The sequence below is a fragment of the Symsagittifera roscoffensis genome, chromosome 10 (genome assembly GCF_963678635.1).
Source record: "Symsagittifera roscoffensis chromosome 10, txSymRosc1.1, whole genome shotgun sequence".
NCBI classification, from domain to species: domain Eukaryota; kingdom Metazoa; phylum Xenacoelomorpha; order Acoela; family Convolutidae; genus Symsagittifera; species Symsagittifera roscoffensis.
The window spans coordinates 14,969,416-14,985,109 of NC_087071.1; the positions used below are offsets into that span (position 1 = coordinate 14,969,416).

At 34.0% G+C, this 15,694-nt stretch overlaps 1 protein-coding gene across 1 annotated transcript in view; it reads right to left on the bottom strand.

Annotated features, from left to right (window-relative positions):
- Nucleotides 1–376: 376 nt before the first annotated feature.
- The window catches only part of LOC134855618 (kinesin light chain 1-like), a 238,833-nt gene continuing 223,515 nt past the window's right edge, over nucleotides 377–15,694 (bottom strand). Inside the window, exons 15-20 of the mRNA XM_063872159.1 lie at nucleotides 10,423–10,569; nucleotides 9,513–9,708; nucleotides 7,951–8,123; nucleotides 7,444–7,546; nucleotides 1,165–1,967; nucleotides 377–465 (exon numbers count right to left, since the gene is read on the bottom strand). Of these exons, the coding sequence (XP_063728229.1) occupies nucleotides 1,218–1,967; nucleotides 7,444–7,546; nucleotides 7,951–8,123; nucleotides 9,513–9,708; nucleotides 10,423–10,569 (1,369 nt within the window). The 3' untranslated portion in view covers nucleotides 377–465; nucleotides 1,165–1,217. The remainder of the gene's footprint in view (nucleotides 466–1,164; nucleotides 1,968–7,443; nucleotides 7,547–7,950; nucleotides 8,124–9,512; nucleotides 9,709–10,422; nucleotides 10,570–15,694) is intronic.

The following is a 15,694-nucleotide window of genomic DNA, read 5'->3' on the forward strand; positions in this document are numbered from 1 at the left end:
TATTAAACTCAAATTTTGCCTAAATTATGAGCCAATTTTGTCTATTGATTCCATTCGAAAAGCAATTTAATTATAAATAGACATTTGAGAAACGATAGAATCAGTGCTTGGACATGAGTCATAGTTTATGAACAAGTTGTCATTTCTGCTGCGGCGTGAAAAGTTGGAATTACTCAAGGAATAGAGAGAGTCGCCCAAGGTCATTTCAGCTCTGCTTCGTCTCGACACGTGATCGCCATTATTAAGTTCACTATTTAAGTTCATCGAAATGTCTCTCGGGTTCGGTGACCTGTTTCCATTTCGCGAACTGTTTTGTTGCTCTGGAATATTTTCTCTACCCAAAGTTGCAGAATTTTTGTCAATCTCTTTTTTGTTTGGACTATTTCTAAGTCTGGAAAAGTGGCGTGAAATTGAACTTCTTCGCTTTGGTCGAGTAGAATTAGCTGCTTTCAAATTATGTTCGACCTAAACAGAAAATCAATAAAAATCACTTAATTAATAAATAACTAGTAATGATTTATGAAAAAGGAGTAGATAAGATAATGAATGAAATAAAAGCAATAAAAGGAAGAGCCCAATCGAATGAGACAAAAAGTGAAGACAGACACGCTTTGTAAAAATTTTCGAAAATTTTCTAACTCGATTTTTTAAAACAGTGCGTTCAAAATTTCAATTTGGTTAAGACGATTTATCCACAAGGGAAAGGACTAACAAAGGAGCTGTTCAGTTCTTCACGGAGAATTGCTGATGTGTCCCTGTTTAAGATTTACATTCATTTTTTTGGCTATTTTTCTGGGCTGGGTAATGATGCTTCACCCTCAAGCAATCGAACATCCGACCTTTTGCTTGAGAAGAAATGACGTAACCACCTCACCAGCGCTCCCCTTTTGTTTTATTTTGCATTCTGACTAAGACGGTTAATTTGGATCGATATTATGCGCATGGGGTATCATTTTATTTATAAGCATGCTCTTTTTACAAGAAATTTTGCACATCTAAATTCTCTTCCCCTGAAATCCAGAATGGACAAACTGTACAAATTAAACTATAATTGTCGGTGAAATTGATTCCAATTATCCAAATTATTGTTGATATGAAATGGGTTCAAAGACAATTTCTCAGTGAAAAATGTTGTCATTTCAACTTGTTTGGTTTTCAACTGACCGAATTGTTCTTTTAAATGATTTTTCGGTTTAATGAACTTTCACTTTCAATTTTCATAATAGGACACTCATGCTTCGTCTTGATTCGTTCATATTATTGACCGAAGTTGAATTGCGCCTCTTTGACAGCGGCGTTTTCTGGTTTATATCTGGATTTTTAACAGCATTTCTAGACACACCATCGCTTCTTGGACTATCCACGCTTTCTTGTCTTCGTCTCGTAATCGTCGCATACTGCTGTTGGTCAAATGATTCTCGCGACGCAACTTCCGACGTTTCGGTCGTTCCGATAGACGCCGTGCTCTCGGAGTGTACCGAAGACCCCGACGACGCCGATCGCATTGAACTCTCCTTCCGATTTAAACTACTCAATGGAATCGGAAGCATGTTCTGATTGTTCTGGACTCCATTATTGACAATTCCATAGTTTGCCATGGAACTAATTGGTCTTCGATTCCCGCCCATGTCGGCGTTATTTCGGTTCACGAAAACCGGACTTGATTCCGCTGTTACCGAAATCCGTCGAGGGTAACTACTTCTATTACTTCTAACACCCCCACCACCATTCACGGGGAAGAAACGTTGACCCCGTCCCCCCATTACATAATCAGACGGTGGGGGCGACGCTAAGTTAGCTCTCAGATCATTCGGCGGGTAGTTCATTCTACCCGAATTGTAGAAGTTGTTGTAATTTGGGTTCTGCTGTCGTAATACATGTAGGTCAAACGGGTTCATTTCCCCATATGAAAGACGTTGACTTGACGCTGAGTTCAGACTCATTTGTGAATCGGTAGTTTCTCTCCGCTGTATAAGATCAAATTAGATTTTAATCGTCAACAGAAGTACTGCAACTACCTTCAAAAAACCCTGCGCTCAATAATGAAAAGCTCAACTATTTGAGGACGCAGCTAATAATTTAGCATCGAAATATCTTTATTTCAGTTTTTTATCCTCAATTTATTTGTATTCAGATTGAAGATTAACTGCAAACGAAAGCGGTTTTTTTATCAGTGATAGTGATTTTTTTTGGAATTGTTTTTTTTTTTCAGGAAAAACGAACTGCAGTAATTTCATCTCGCGGTATTATTGTAGAATTAATTATAAAACTTAGCATAAAAATAAATAAACGTTCCCCTATAATGATCCATTTTATCTTATATGTATGCATTTGAATGAAAAAAAAAACATAAATATGAGCACCTACACTAGTGAGGTTTACCTAAGAAGGTTCAGCTACAAAGTGCACTAAACCGTAATCTAACAACGAAAACTACAGGGAATGAAAAAGTGACAAATGTATATTCGAAATTGGATTAGTTCTGAAAAGGGACAGAATTGTAATACACTAAAGAAAAAATGTCTTCTATTTTTATCTATTAATTTATTCTATGACATATAACCCTAGAAATACTAATTAACAACCTCATGTTCATGTGGAAACACCATCGCTTTTATGTCAAAATATTAAGATATATATCCCCAATTGGTTTAATTTTACCAGAAATCAAGAAAATTTCAGTTATGTTCGTTTTACAGTTGAAAGGGACAGAAAAACACCACGAGAGATACACTCAAAAGTATTCGGAAAACATACTCAAATGATAGGAACTATTTAAATAAGTCATTGAAACCATTAAAAGGAGTTGAATGTCCAACCCAACACCAGTACATAATTTCAAGAAAATCCATTATGAAATTCAAGACTCAACAAACGTTTGAAAAAGCAATTGAGTCAGTCTGGACTAGCATAATTTTTCTTAAGATTAAAAGAAAGCTTGACACATTTTTTTGCGATGTGTCAATCAAACATCCGTTTTTCCTTTTTAATTTATCTACTAGTTAATAAGGATCTTGTTAAATATTCACTGGAGTTCGTGTTTGTATGACTAATTATTTAAGTGGCACAAACAAAAAATTTAATTTAAATTCTTATCAGAAAATGGTTCTATTTGAGCTATTCAAATTGCGGCAATCAAAGTTGAATTTCTGAACATCGAAAAAGGGGTAAAATAGTTAACAAGATCCGCTATTTCTGCTGCCATAATCTCATTCGTAGATATCTTATTCCTTTCAATATATCTTTTAATTTAAAAAAGACAAAGACAGAAAAATGGTTGAAACAATCATTTGAAGAAGCGGATAAAATATAGACAGACAAAGGAAGCCACCACACAGACTAAAAGCACTCAGCACAGTTGGTTTAAGTTACCTATTTCTAATAATTCTCTCTTTCTGTCGGGATCCAAGTACGTTTATCAAAAGGCAATTTGAGTGCTGATAATTCTATAGTTAATGCTGATTTTTTAAACAAAATTCGTACTTTTTTCTTCTGCATAATTAGTTAACTTGACAAAAATGTTCGTTTTTGAACCTAATAGTATGTAAGCTAATTCATAAATAACATTTAATTCAAAAAAGAACGCAATTTCAAAACCTTTATAGACTATTTCAATTTAAAGTGGTTTTCGTACGGTTTCGGTATGGCCTAGTAATTATTCTAGCATTAACTATAGAGTTTAAAGTTGTAACTCGCACTACTTCTGATATGTGCTGTAAATTAACTGGGAGTGTCTACAAATTTGACTAGGTAGACATGTGTATTAATCTACTGGGGCCGGGGTTGAGTTTTGGGTTGCTTGATTGGGATTATTGCTGTAGCAACGCCATTAGGTCTTGCGTAGACCCTTTCCATCGAGGCATCTGAAAAAGATGTAATAGGCATTGGATGTCGTAAGCAAACATAGCCAATCGAAGATTGGAAAAGAGTAATGAACGCAAGTAAACATTAAAAAAAACACTGCCTTTCTTGAAAAATTTCAACTTTCGAACTTCAAAGAAAAAAACAGATGCCCTTTAAGCTCTTTGAATTTATAGAACAATTTATGATTGGCACTTTTTTGATAACTAGAGAAAACTGGATCAATAGGAAAAGTTTTTAATCCGCTGGGTTCATTACTCTTAATAACGGAAAGGAAAGCAAGAAGATTTGGTTCCGACCACATCGCGAAGAACAAAGGAAGTAACTATGTACAGGGTAATGGTTTTATCTTAATTTTGAACAATCCAAATAAAGCTCCTAATCAAGACCTCATAAACTAACTCCAAATACAGCTTCATAACCAAGCCCTATTCGTCGAGCTAAACATTCCCAAAACAAAACATGATAAAAATTTCTCCGTGTCGAGAAAAATCAGTCTGAATAATTTTCAGACTGAATAACACAAAAATCGATGACAGGCAGAATTTCCCGTAGATTAGTTATGTTAATTTAAAATCGATGCTCCCACTACAATTTTAAAATTATTGTAGCAAACCAAAAAAACGCAATTTTAGCCATGGTACTTCTCGTTCTCACAGTTTTTCATCTAATCAATTGGACTTACTAAAAAAACAAAAGAATTTTGCGATATTTTTCACTTATTTCCGGTTTTCCTTTTTTAGAACAATATAAGTTTTATCGCGGTTTTGAACAGCATTTGAGGTTTTTGAATATAGGTCTGACTGTGTCAATGGAAACTGATGAAAGATCTGAAAATTAAAATCTACTCTCGCACCTAAAATTATTAATGCTTTGAGCATTTTCGTGATTGGATTCAAAAATTAAAATCCACTTTTGAAATCTGAAATCAATCATGCTTTTTGCATTTTCGTATTAAGATCCACTTGCGAACGTAAAATCATTCAAGTTTTTTGAAGTTTCGAATGGAATTTTTTCATTCCGCTGGAAAATTGAAAAGTTATAATCCACATTCGAAAACTTAAATTTATAAAAACCGCAAAAACCGAACTTGAGCATGATAAAGTTTACATAGTTTACCCTTAAAAAAGAGCCAACAGACGGTTGGAGAAAAAGGCAACAAACGCAGAGAAACGCAAAAAAATTTTTGCTTTTGAGGAAAAAATGATATACCTTTCAAGCGCTTAAATTTTCAAAATAAAATTAAAGATTGGCAATACTTTGATAAAATTACCCCATCAGAGAAAACTGGATCATTAGGTCACTTTAATATTCCTTTTGGATATCTTAAATTAAAATTTTTTCATAACTTGAGGCCAATAACGTTTTGCACGATCAGTTCACATTTTCGCTGTTCAATAAGTGTGTTTGATAACTTCTCTAATGGCAAAATCCACAAATGGCGAAAAATTGAAAACTATTCCAAATCGCATAAGTTCCATGCAAAAGTTCCATTGAAAAAAAGTCAAGAGAACCAGTTTTATTAAGGTTTGAAAAGTAGTGAGAGTTGTTAATTCAATAGTTGATTGACAAAACATCATGAAAAAAATGGACTCTTATCAAATGCATAGGTTTGCTGTTTGAAACTAATTAACTTCTTGTGATCAATTTTTCCAGAAATGCCACTGATATTTGTTTGGAAGCAATTAATTCCAAATCAAGTTCACAAGTTTTGGTTCCTGATAAAAAAGACATGTTATTTGAAAGAAAGCGTTTGAGTTTCAATGAAAACTTGAAATTTATTCCATTCGGGAATTATGCATTTTGGGACGTTAAAGTTGGTAGCTTCCCAAATGCATTAATTTTTTTTCCCAAATGGCATAAAATTCAAGATTCAAAATTATTAGATTCAAAACAAATGTTGAGTAAAATTATTGTTGGAAAAGTTGCTCACAAGAAGAAAATATTTAGAAGCTATTGTGCTTAAGAGAAAAGTTCATAACTTATTTCAAGATGAAATGTCAATCAACATATGAATTGACAACTTTACTACTTTTCACACCATTTTACCAAACAAGGTTCTCTCAAAAAATTTCAATGCAACTTGCATATTTTTTGCTATTTGGAGAATTTTTCATTTTCATGCCATTTGGGAATTATGTCATTTGAGACGTAATTGTTGAAGTTGAGTTTGTATTCTTTTTGACAAAAGAAATGAAGGATCAATCTCCCCCCCAGCAAAAACGAATAAAGTCTACAAAAAGACGTCAGCAAACGCAAGTAGATGGTTGATGTGTTTATAGCACGCCATCAATTGACCGACTGAAGTTTATCTTACATGAATATCGAGAAAAATTTTGAAAAAACATAGAAATTTAAAAAAAAAAATGTTTTTTTTTTTTTGCAAAATTGCGTTTAGGCGACCATAGCCTTATCGAAGAAAGCGATTTACCAGGGTTGCTGCTCTAGCCTTGTACCTGAATAGCAAAAACGGTTCTCCGCAACACCTAAATATTGCTCGCAAAAACTTTTTGTCATGTTAAGAAACGAAAAAAAGTCGCTTTTTTAGGCTGTTTTATTGATTCTTTTTTCAATCCGAATGAAACTTTTGAGCTTTGATATTGTAAGTTTTGGCTTTCCACAGTCGTTGGAAAATATGTTTTATGATTTCATGTCATTCAAACTTTTTTCAAGTGGTTATAAACATGCCTCAAGTACCTATTGAGCTACCCCCCCCCCCCCCACGCGAGAATGGGGGGAGATGGCTCAATTGATCCGAAATGAACTTAACCTAAGTAATTTAAAATTCTACCGCAAAATATTTCAATTCAGGTAAATATAATTTGAAAACGGTATCACTAATCACAGATTAGAAGCTTATTTGAAACTTCGCTTCAAGTAAACAACACCAAGCAATACTCTTCCCGATACGCTTTTCCTGCGAACAACTAAATGTCGGGTGTGCAACTAGTCATCCAATAAATGCAAACATCGGCAAAATTCTCAAATTATCTTCTTCCTATCTATTTGTCTAAATAAAATACCACGCAAGATTCAACTGTTTATATAGACGCTAAAATACACGCACTTTCAATTCGCTGGGGGTAACTGGTAGCTGTTCTAAATAGCAGATAATTGTTGAATTATCCGCCAAAGAAACGAATGGTTTTTTTTTAGCTGAATGGATCAGAAAATTCAAACGACCGCGATATGAATTAACTACCTCTAAAGAAACGATAGAGTCACCATGTAAGTATCGAAATTTCTGATATTTATAGAACATCAATTAATACCACAGAAAAGTATAAACGAACTCAAGGAAACCGAAAAGATACTTTTTACTTGAAGCATATACCAGTGCATTTACCTCCTCATTTTCCTCAACCAGTCTCTGTACAGTAGGAAAAAAACACAAAAAAACTCAAAAAAATTGAGTTCAAATCTATTTAAAAACTATGAATCGTATTTAAAAACAATGACTTCAAAAAATGGAGTCAATTATTATTTCAGCAGGACCACCTTTCTACGAAGGGCCACCTTTTTCTTAGCACGACCACCTTTTCTGTGTCACCAATTTTTTAAAAAAAAGTAAGTAAATTTTACCTGGTAGTTTTGGGCCTGTGAGGATCTGTCTGTATTGTGAGTACTGTTACTACTACTACTGTTGGATGTCGTCAACACAGACAACGAACTTGCTCTCTTCATTCTGAAACACAACAATCGAAATCCGCTTTAATTTTCCAGAATCTTTCTTCTAGCATTTTCTCTTCCTCTGTCAATCGAAATGACTCTCTTCGTTTTGAAACACGGCTTCATTTCATCAAAAATGTTTTTTTTTATTCAGTATCGTTTCTTGTATTCTTCTCAAAATAATTTTTTCAAACTTTCATCTCAAACATTTGTTTTTGTACGTTTCATTTTTGTGATATTTTTAATGAAAAAAAAATGTTGCAAGCTCAAGAAAAGACTCAGAGCAGACCAGCTGATTTTTTTCATGTTTTGATTACAACGATTATTGTACTATTTCGGATTAGATTTTTGACTGAAAATTTCGACGTGGTGTAAATCCTCACAAAATTGGTTATTTTTATCAGTTAATGCAACACTCACCCGCCCTGCGTGGGAGTCATCATGAACCCTCCCCCTCCCCCAGTGTGGGGTGAATTGGGGGTGTGTGGTTGTCCCTGTCTGCCGAATGCCTTGAACAGTTTGTTGCTGCTCTTTTGAAGACTCTGTCTCAGCTTAGTCAGCGATCCCGCTCTGTACATGGAACCGTCTCCATTCTTAACAAAATTCACGGTTTAGTTTTGCAAAAGACGAATCATGGATCTTTTCTATTATACGGCCAAAAAAATCAAATTGATAGTTGAGCTTCTGTATCTATTTGGAATATAAAAAATTATTTCGAAAGAAGTAATTTTCAGCCAATCAGATTCGAGCATTATGATACAATTTTTAAAAATACTTAAAAAACACGTTTTGGGGTGTATAACAGAAAAGACTTAGCCAATAGACAGTTAGAACAGTATCAACAAACTCAAGGACACCGAAAAAAATTGTTACATTTTTTTGAACATTTTTGACTACGAGTTTCGAAGCAAATATTTCATGTTTAAGCACTCCAAAGGTCAGATACATTTTATGATTGTCACTTTCCTCTTAAAACTAACCCAATTTGAGAAAACTGGCTTAAATGTTTTTTTAACCCGATTAAATTTTTTATACAGAGGGGAAACTTCGCAAACACAAGCAAAAAAAAAACAGCAAAAAGTAGCAATAAAAAATTTGAAAAAACTTGAAAAAGGCTGTGGTAGAATATCGCAACTAAAATTTAATATATTCCAAATTGCCACAACCGACACTGATTTTCCAGGCTTCGCACACTGAAGAGATAAGACTGCGACCGGCACGACCCAAGAAAAATGTCAGCGGACGGCGAGACCAACTAAAGCTAACCGCGATCGAAGCGACAGCTAACCGTGAAAGAAATATGTTAAATGCTCGAGGCCAGCGCAATTATTGACTATGCTGTATAAGTTATAGGCAGCTTGTTCAATTCATGTCGCCATCGGTATGTTTTTTGGGCTAATTCGACGATTAGTTTCAATATTATCAAACGATTTCAATGAAACACCAGGAGTAGTTATGAGTCAGCAAATCTCACACTTATGACAGAGACCAAGTGTTGCATTACATCGTTTTGATGACAGGTCCGAGACCAATGCCCAGACACTCAGGCCTTATTTGCAGACTACGCAAAAACATAAGTAAAAACAGTGCTTACTTCTTTCCTATTCAAAACTTTTATTTTCATGATACATCTTTTCGAACAAAACAATTATTATTAAGCATCGTTATTCTAAACTAGAATCGTTTTTTACCTAGAATCGTTGAAGATAACTTAATTGAACAAGAAATTTTTATAATCCAAGAAAGAAAAAGAACTGAAAGACTTGGACTTACTTTAACTACGTTTAACTTAAACGTCTACTTTGATAGCTGACTATTACGCTGAAAACCAACCAAGTTAACGCAACAATTTTCGTAAACTGAACAATTCAATTAGTCACAACCAGTTAACAACTTCTGCGAATTATGTAACTAATTACACGCAAAAACCAATGAAGTTTCCAGGTAGATCAGCTCGTCATGATTTTTTAAAAGAAACTCACCCCATTATAAACGTATCCTGGGTCTCCCGCATTTCCAATCCGATCCCCAGGATGCTGTATCATACCTCCGCCCACATATGCCCCTCCCCCTCCCCCAAACCCAACCCCACTCCCGTTCATCACGTGACCACCTCCTCCTGCTCCACTTCTGGAACTTCCAGGGGGCACCTCATGACCACTGGAGTCCAGGATCTTTCTGAAACATACTGAAAGTTGTTAATCCAAATAAGAAAAAACATCAGGCATTGATAAGAAAAACATTCAAACGTCAAACAACCAATTATCTCATAATCAAGAAAACGAATCAAATCTAGAAAACGTAACGATGTTATAGTTCCTTCAACAATCAAATACCTCTGATTAGCATTAATTTATTCATCCTCATTTTTTTATTCCACTTTTAACGATAAATTCGAAAAATTCATTTTGAACGAAAACGAAAAAACGAACTTTAAATAAAAATATGATCCAAAATCGTTTGTCAATTTTTTTCCCTTTCGTTCCCTGTCACCTTTTTTTTTGTCAAATTTGACAACCTTTAAAATTTATTCGGAGCCAGTAGTTTCCGCTAGTTTATAGAATCAAGTTCTTAGTAGCACTGTTTTAGCAGATCGTTCACATTCTCTGCAGCTTTAAAAAAATGTCTATTTCTCGGGTAAGGTTTGCATATTTTACGGATCTCCCTGCGGAACTACATAAAGAAAATTACCTGTGATAGTTTTATGAATACTATTTTTGTTGAGTTGTATCTTAGAGCCTGGTTTACTAGCTCTTCTCTCTCCTTTTCAAGTTCCTGGTTTCCGTTTTCCAAAATTTAACTTAAAACGTTTCTCGGAAACATAGAGCAACAGTAGACTTGCAAAACTGAACTACTGAACACTGAACTTCGCGAATAAATATTCCGACTAGCCTTAATACGTTCCTTCTTTCCTCGTCTAATTTGCTGTTGTTGTTTTTGGTTCTGGCTGAGAACTCCTCCAACACATCAGCTGCTTCTGTCTTCCCCTGTCGACGATAGAGCGAGGAGAGGTTTTTGAGGGTGCTGCTCACCGTTGGACTAACAATACAGACCCTTTTATCACAGTGATCACTATTATCATCAATTTGATCACGTTTAGATCTGCAAGAAAACAGTTGCCTAAAATCTGACGTCCACTTGCATAGAAAACTTTTTGTTCCGATACTTTTTACGGCTTTCAAAACCTATTTTGAATTGAACTTTCCCAAAGGAAAGGGTTTGTGAAAAATTTAAACGCAAAAATTAAACACCCAATATCTTCAGTTAAATGCACAAATTACCAAAAAAATATCACAGGAATTGTATCAATGTTTCCGACAGACGCATCAATTGGACTTGCCTGTGCGGACTTCATAATGGAACTTTTGAGGAAGTACAGTAGCGATCATTCGACTTCGTCATTACCGGAAGTTAAATTCTCAAGAGTAACAGCAAGGAGTTTACCGTACGGGCTTCACACAAAATTTTATCGATATTAAAACTGATAATGAATTAAAACTTGATCCGCCTAAACTTACGAAAACTAATTAGAGTTAATAACACTGGTCTCACACAACAGATCAATAAAATTGACATAAACACCACAGGTAGTTCCAATGACTATGCTTTAACTCGGCCAGAGGGGTCCAATCACAATAAACGAATTTTGAAAGGAAATTTGATCCAATCAATTGTCAAATTTTTCATATGAAGTATGTTTGCACAACGTTGATGCTCGAAAAACCAATTCGTAAAAAATCACTGAATATCTGCGAAAGAGATTTCTTATGGATATTCATGAAAAAGCCATAAAAAAGTCGCGATTGATGATGTGTCATAATCATTAGCTGAACAAGGTTAGAAACCTGTAAGGAATACCTTGAATCAGCGAGTCCCCTATGACAATATTAGAAATTTTGGCAAAATAGCTCTAGAAAATATAGGGAGTATATATATATATATATAGATAAAATACATCTAGAAAATAAAGGAAATCATACCAATTGACTGAGGCGCGAAATCTTGCGCAGAATTAATAGTCAATTTGTACCACCTGCAATCAAAAACAAGGATAGCAGGCTACTGTGCAACTAGCACGGAATGTTCCGGCCATAGTCTTAAAAACACAACAAAAATTCAAGATTTTCTAGAACTTAAGCATATTCGACAGTCAAATAAAAAAGGCAAACTGAAAAAAAGCTTTTGTTGAAAAATTACTAGAAAAAGGAAAAAATGCATTAATTTGATTGAAATAAAGAAAAATATTTGAATGTTTTGGATTCCAAAAATGGCGCAAAACTAATTTAAGCCCTGGAAAAAATTTCACGGCTTAAATTAAGCATAAATAAGCGATTTCAAGCCTGCTCGCTCACCTTATTCGCTCCAAAAATCAAAAAGTTTGAACGGGTTTTTCTCGCCGCTGAATCACGCGCTTTAATATGGTATATCACTCGACACATTTCAATCATTATTTGCGGTACCTGATTTTGCGTGGAAAACAAAAAAAAAGAAAAAAATAGCCGAATACAAAGTTACTCCCATTTTCAATGGTCGGAACAACAAGATCCAGGACAGCGTCCTTGACAAAAATCATGTTCCGCAAAATCAGAGAAGTTGAAAACGCAATTCAAGCCGCTAAATATTTACCACATCTATGCATTCCCACGACTTGATGCCACAAACATAGCAAGCAGCGGTAAATGCGGTCTTTATAGAATCCTTATGAGCTAATTTTAACCAAAATCTGCAATGAAAAGCGCTAGTTACAGTAGGAAGTGCTTGTATGATTGCTTTTAAAAAACTAAACAAAGAATTATCATGAAAATTTAGGAAAGGAGTTATATCAACTTCAAACAGCCTAATTTTGAGAATGTTTATGATGCAGTTTTTATTTGTTCACAAGAATTTTTAATATTTACCTCTGGATTTACAAAAAAATAAATCCAGCTGAAAACATCAATCCCCCAGTTAACTCATCAAAACATGTTTTCTTATTCTACAAGAATCTGTCTGGAGCTTCAAAAAATCTAATAAAATTATAAAATTATACAAAGGAAAAAGCAGTAAATTCTTTTTTTTCAGCTGGTCCAAATGGGAGGAACCTCAAATTCAGATAGCCATCTGAAGAACTTGAGGTAACTAAAAATTTCGATTAGTTCAGAAAAAAAAACAGATTATAACACAGAGGCGAAGCTGAGCTTCGTACCATTAGCGATACAACAAGTATATGAGCTTCGTACCATTAGCGATACAACAAGTATATGAGCTTCGTACCATTAGCAATACAACAAGTATATGACTAAAACAATATGACGGTGAAGCTGTTTTTTTTTTCATGATTAAATTTTTTTCCAGACAATCTTGATGGGTAGATTTTGAGCATTCGAATAAATGGAGCCAGAGTCTTAATAATCTTTTGAAAAAACGAAAATTCCTAAAAAACAAAATATAAGATAGAAAAGCCGACAAACAATTAAAATTAAACCTGGCAACCAATAAGCACAAAATTAACCAAAAAGTACTGCTTATATGTTGTCCATGAGTGCTTCATACATAGCTAATGCAATACCCAAGTTGGCAACTAAGCCGACGTGTATCAATTTGTCTGGAAAATGTATCAAATTATCTGCACTCAAAAGCATTTTTAACAAAAAATAACATGCCAAATAAGACAGTTGAACGTTTGAAATGCATCGGAACCAAACTTACGCAGCGGTAACAACCCAACAAGGCAAATTGCGAGAAGACTAAGCAAATGCGTAATAAATCCAAGCTCATAAAATGACAGTTAAAAAATGATGAAAAGTTATGTGAAAATTGTATTAAAAATTTTTCACTAAAACGCTAAGAAAATTTCGAAAATTTTTAAAACTCAATTACTCCTACTAATCGCCTTCAAAATTTTAGGAAAAAGCTGAGCCTTTAAAAAGAGTCCGTGCAAGGCGATCTAAGCGGATAAATAAGGAGGCGGGCGATTGCGGATGAAAAACTGAGGCGGACGAAAAAAGGCGGAGTAAAAAAGAAAAAGGACATGTTTTTAACGTTTTGCTTGGTATAGCATTAGGAAACATTGCCAAACTAAAAAATGTTGATGATTACAAATGACTTAAGACAAAAAGCGGGTAAATGCGAATTAACAAGAAAGCATTAAACAAAACTGAAGCAAAAAAAAAACGTTTTGAAGTCAATTCAGAAGCTTTAGGTAAATTAGGTAAAGATACAAGATACTGATCCTTTCAATTCCAGTTTTAGCCAATCGTTCAGCCCAAAATCACAAAAGTTTGAACCAATTTTGTTACTTGAATTGAGAAAAAACAGAAATAAAAAAAATTAAAACTTCCAAAATATTTTGAACTTTTTTGTTTATTTTTTGTAACCTTCATTTAGAAAGTCTAGGAGGTTGATCGAAAATCCAATCATTCAGATATAATTCCAATGAGAGTAATTCGAAAAAAAATCATTAGGAAATTAATCCGAAAGAGTTGAAGTCGACCGATCTCTGCCTAAAATGTACCAAAAATTTGGAATCCTACTTAAACTCATTTGCAATTAGTAAGGTAACAAAAGTAAATGCCGTGTCGTAAACGCGTGGAGCTAATACAGTTACCATAAGCAACCATGCACATTTTACTATTTGACCATTGTGCCCAAAGCTATTCACGGGAAAAAGTCTAGTACCCGATTGCAGTACCCTTGCTGTTCGCAAAGGTAAGAACCATAACCAACAGACAGGTGAAACTAAAATTTCAAGATTCTTTTACGGTGAACTTTTTCCTTAGAGCAAAACTTATTAACGAAAATTCATCAAATGGCATTTTTCCCCGGGAAAATCTAAGAAAACGAAGTCCAATTTGTTAAAAGTAATCAATCCTTTTTAAGCTCCATGTACTCCTTCATTAATCAAGAGCGAAAATTGCCTTCTTGTAGCAAAGGAAATTGAGTTGGACTGAAAAAGAAATCAAAACTCTAGCGTCAAAGATTAGATGATAAAATTTTTGATTAGTTTTCAGCTTTCAAATTTCGAAAAAAAACTATAAAACTTTAAAGCTCTTTCATACACAAAAATTGTTTATGATTGACACTTTTTTATTGAAATAACCCATTCAGAGAAAACTGGAACACTTAATAATTTTTTTTCATCTGTTAAATTTCAAATTTAAAATCCACTTTCGAAACTAGATGTCGTTCACGTTTTTTGTGACCTATACATTTTGGTAAGTGAAGAACTGAACTGAACTTAAGCATGAAGTAACTTAAGCTGAAGCAAATTATAAAACCAAAACGCGAAAAATCGAATTGAGCGTGAGCAAACAAAGTCTTTTCCCGGAGAAAGCAAAACATAGCGAACAGAAAATTAGAGAACAGTCAATTAACAGAAAGAAATACAAAAAAAAACAAAATGGCCTCAAAACTCTTTCAAATTTGAGAAAAATTTAAGATAACCACTTTTGAAGTAAAATTAACCCAATTTGAGCAATCTGGAGTGTTACGTAGTTTTTATTCCGCTGGCAAATGTAAAAATTAAATCTACTTTGAAAACTAGAAATTGATCACGTTTTTTAACGCAATTTCCACTATCGTAATTGGAAATCGAATTTTGCCGTTCTTTTTGTAAATGAGCTTGAATTGAACTAAAAAAGGACATATAGCTAAGGGCATTCAAAAATGCATTATATGTATAAATGCACTTCTGTAGTTATTAAAGCGTTTTCACTTTTCCTGAAAAAATATAACAACTTATATGAGAGTATGAACAGAGTTGATGATGGTTTTTTATTTTCAAATTGATGGAATTTATTTTTTTCATGTTTCGACTTTCGTTGTCTCATTTTTTTCCATAAAAAATGATGGAAAAAAATTTTTTTTTCATTTCGAATTGCGGATCCAATACTTAATCAGAATAAAGCTTTCTGAATTTCCACAAAGTGGCGCAAAAACACAAACATTGCAGCTAGCGGAAAAAATAGAAACCACTAACTCAACTGAAAAAAAAAAACAATTGGAAAAATTAACACTTTCGTCTGGAAAGATGTTCAATTTGAGCAAACAGCAATGCCAAGAATGCAATCGACAGCATTTAAAAGATAATTTTTGGAAATTTACCGGCAACTAAGCACACCATGTTTGGGTAGACGCCAATTCACCCGGAAACAATATTGTTGTTTCTGAGCTAAAAGGTTTTGAA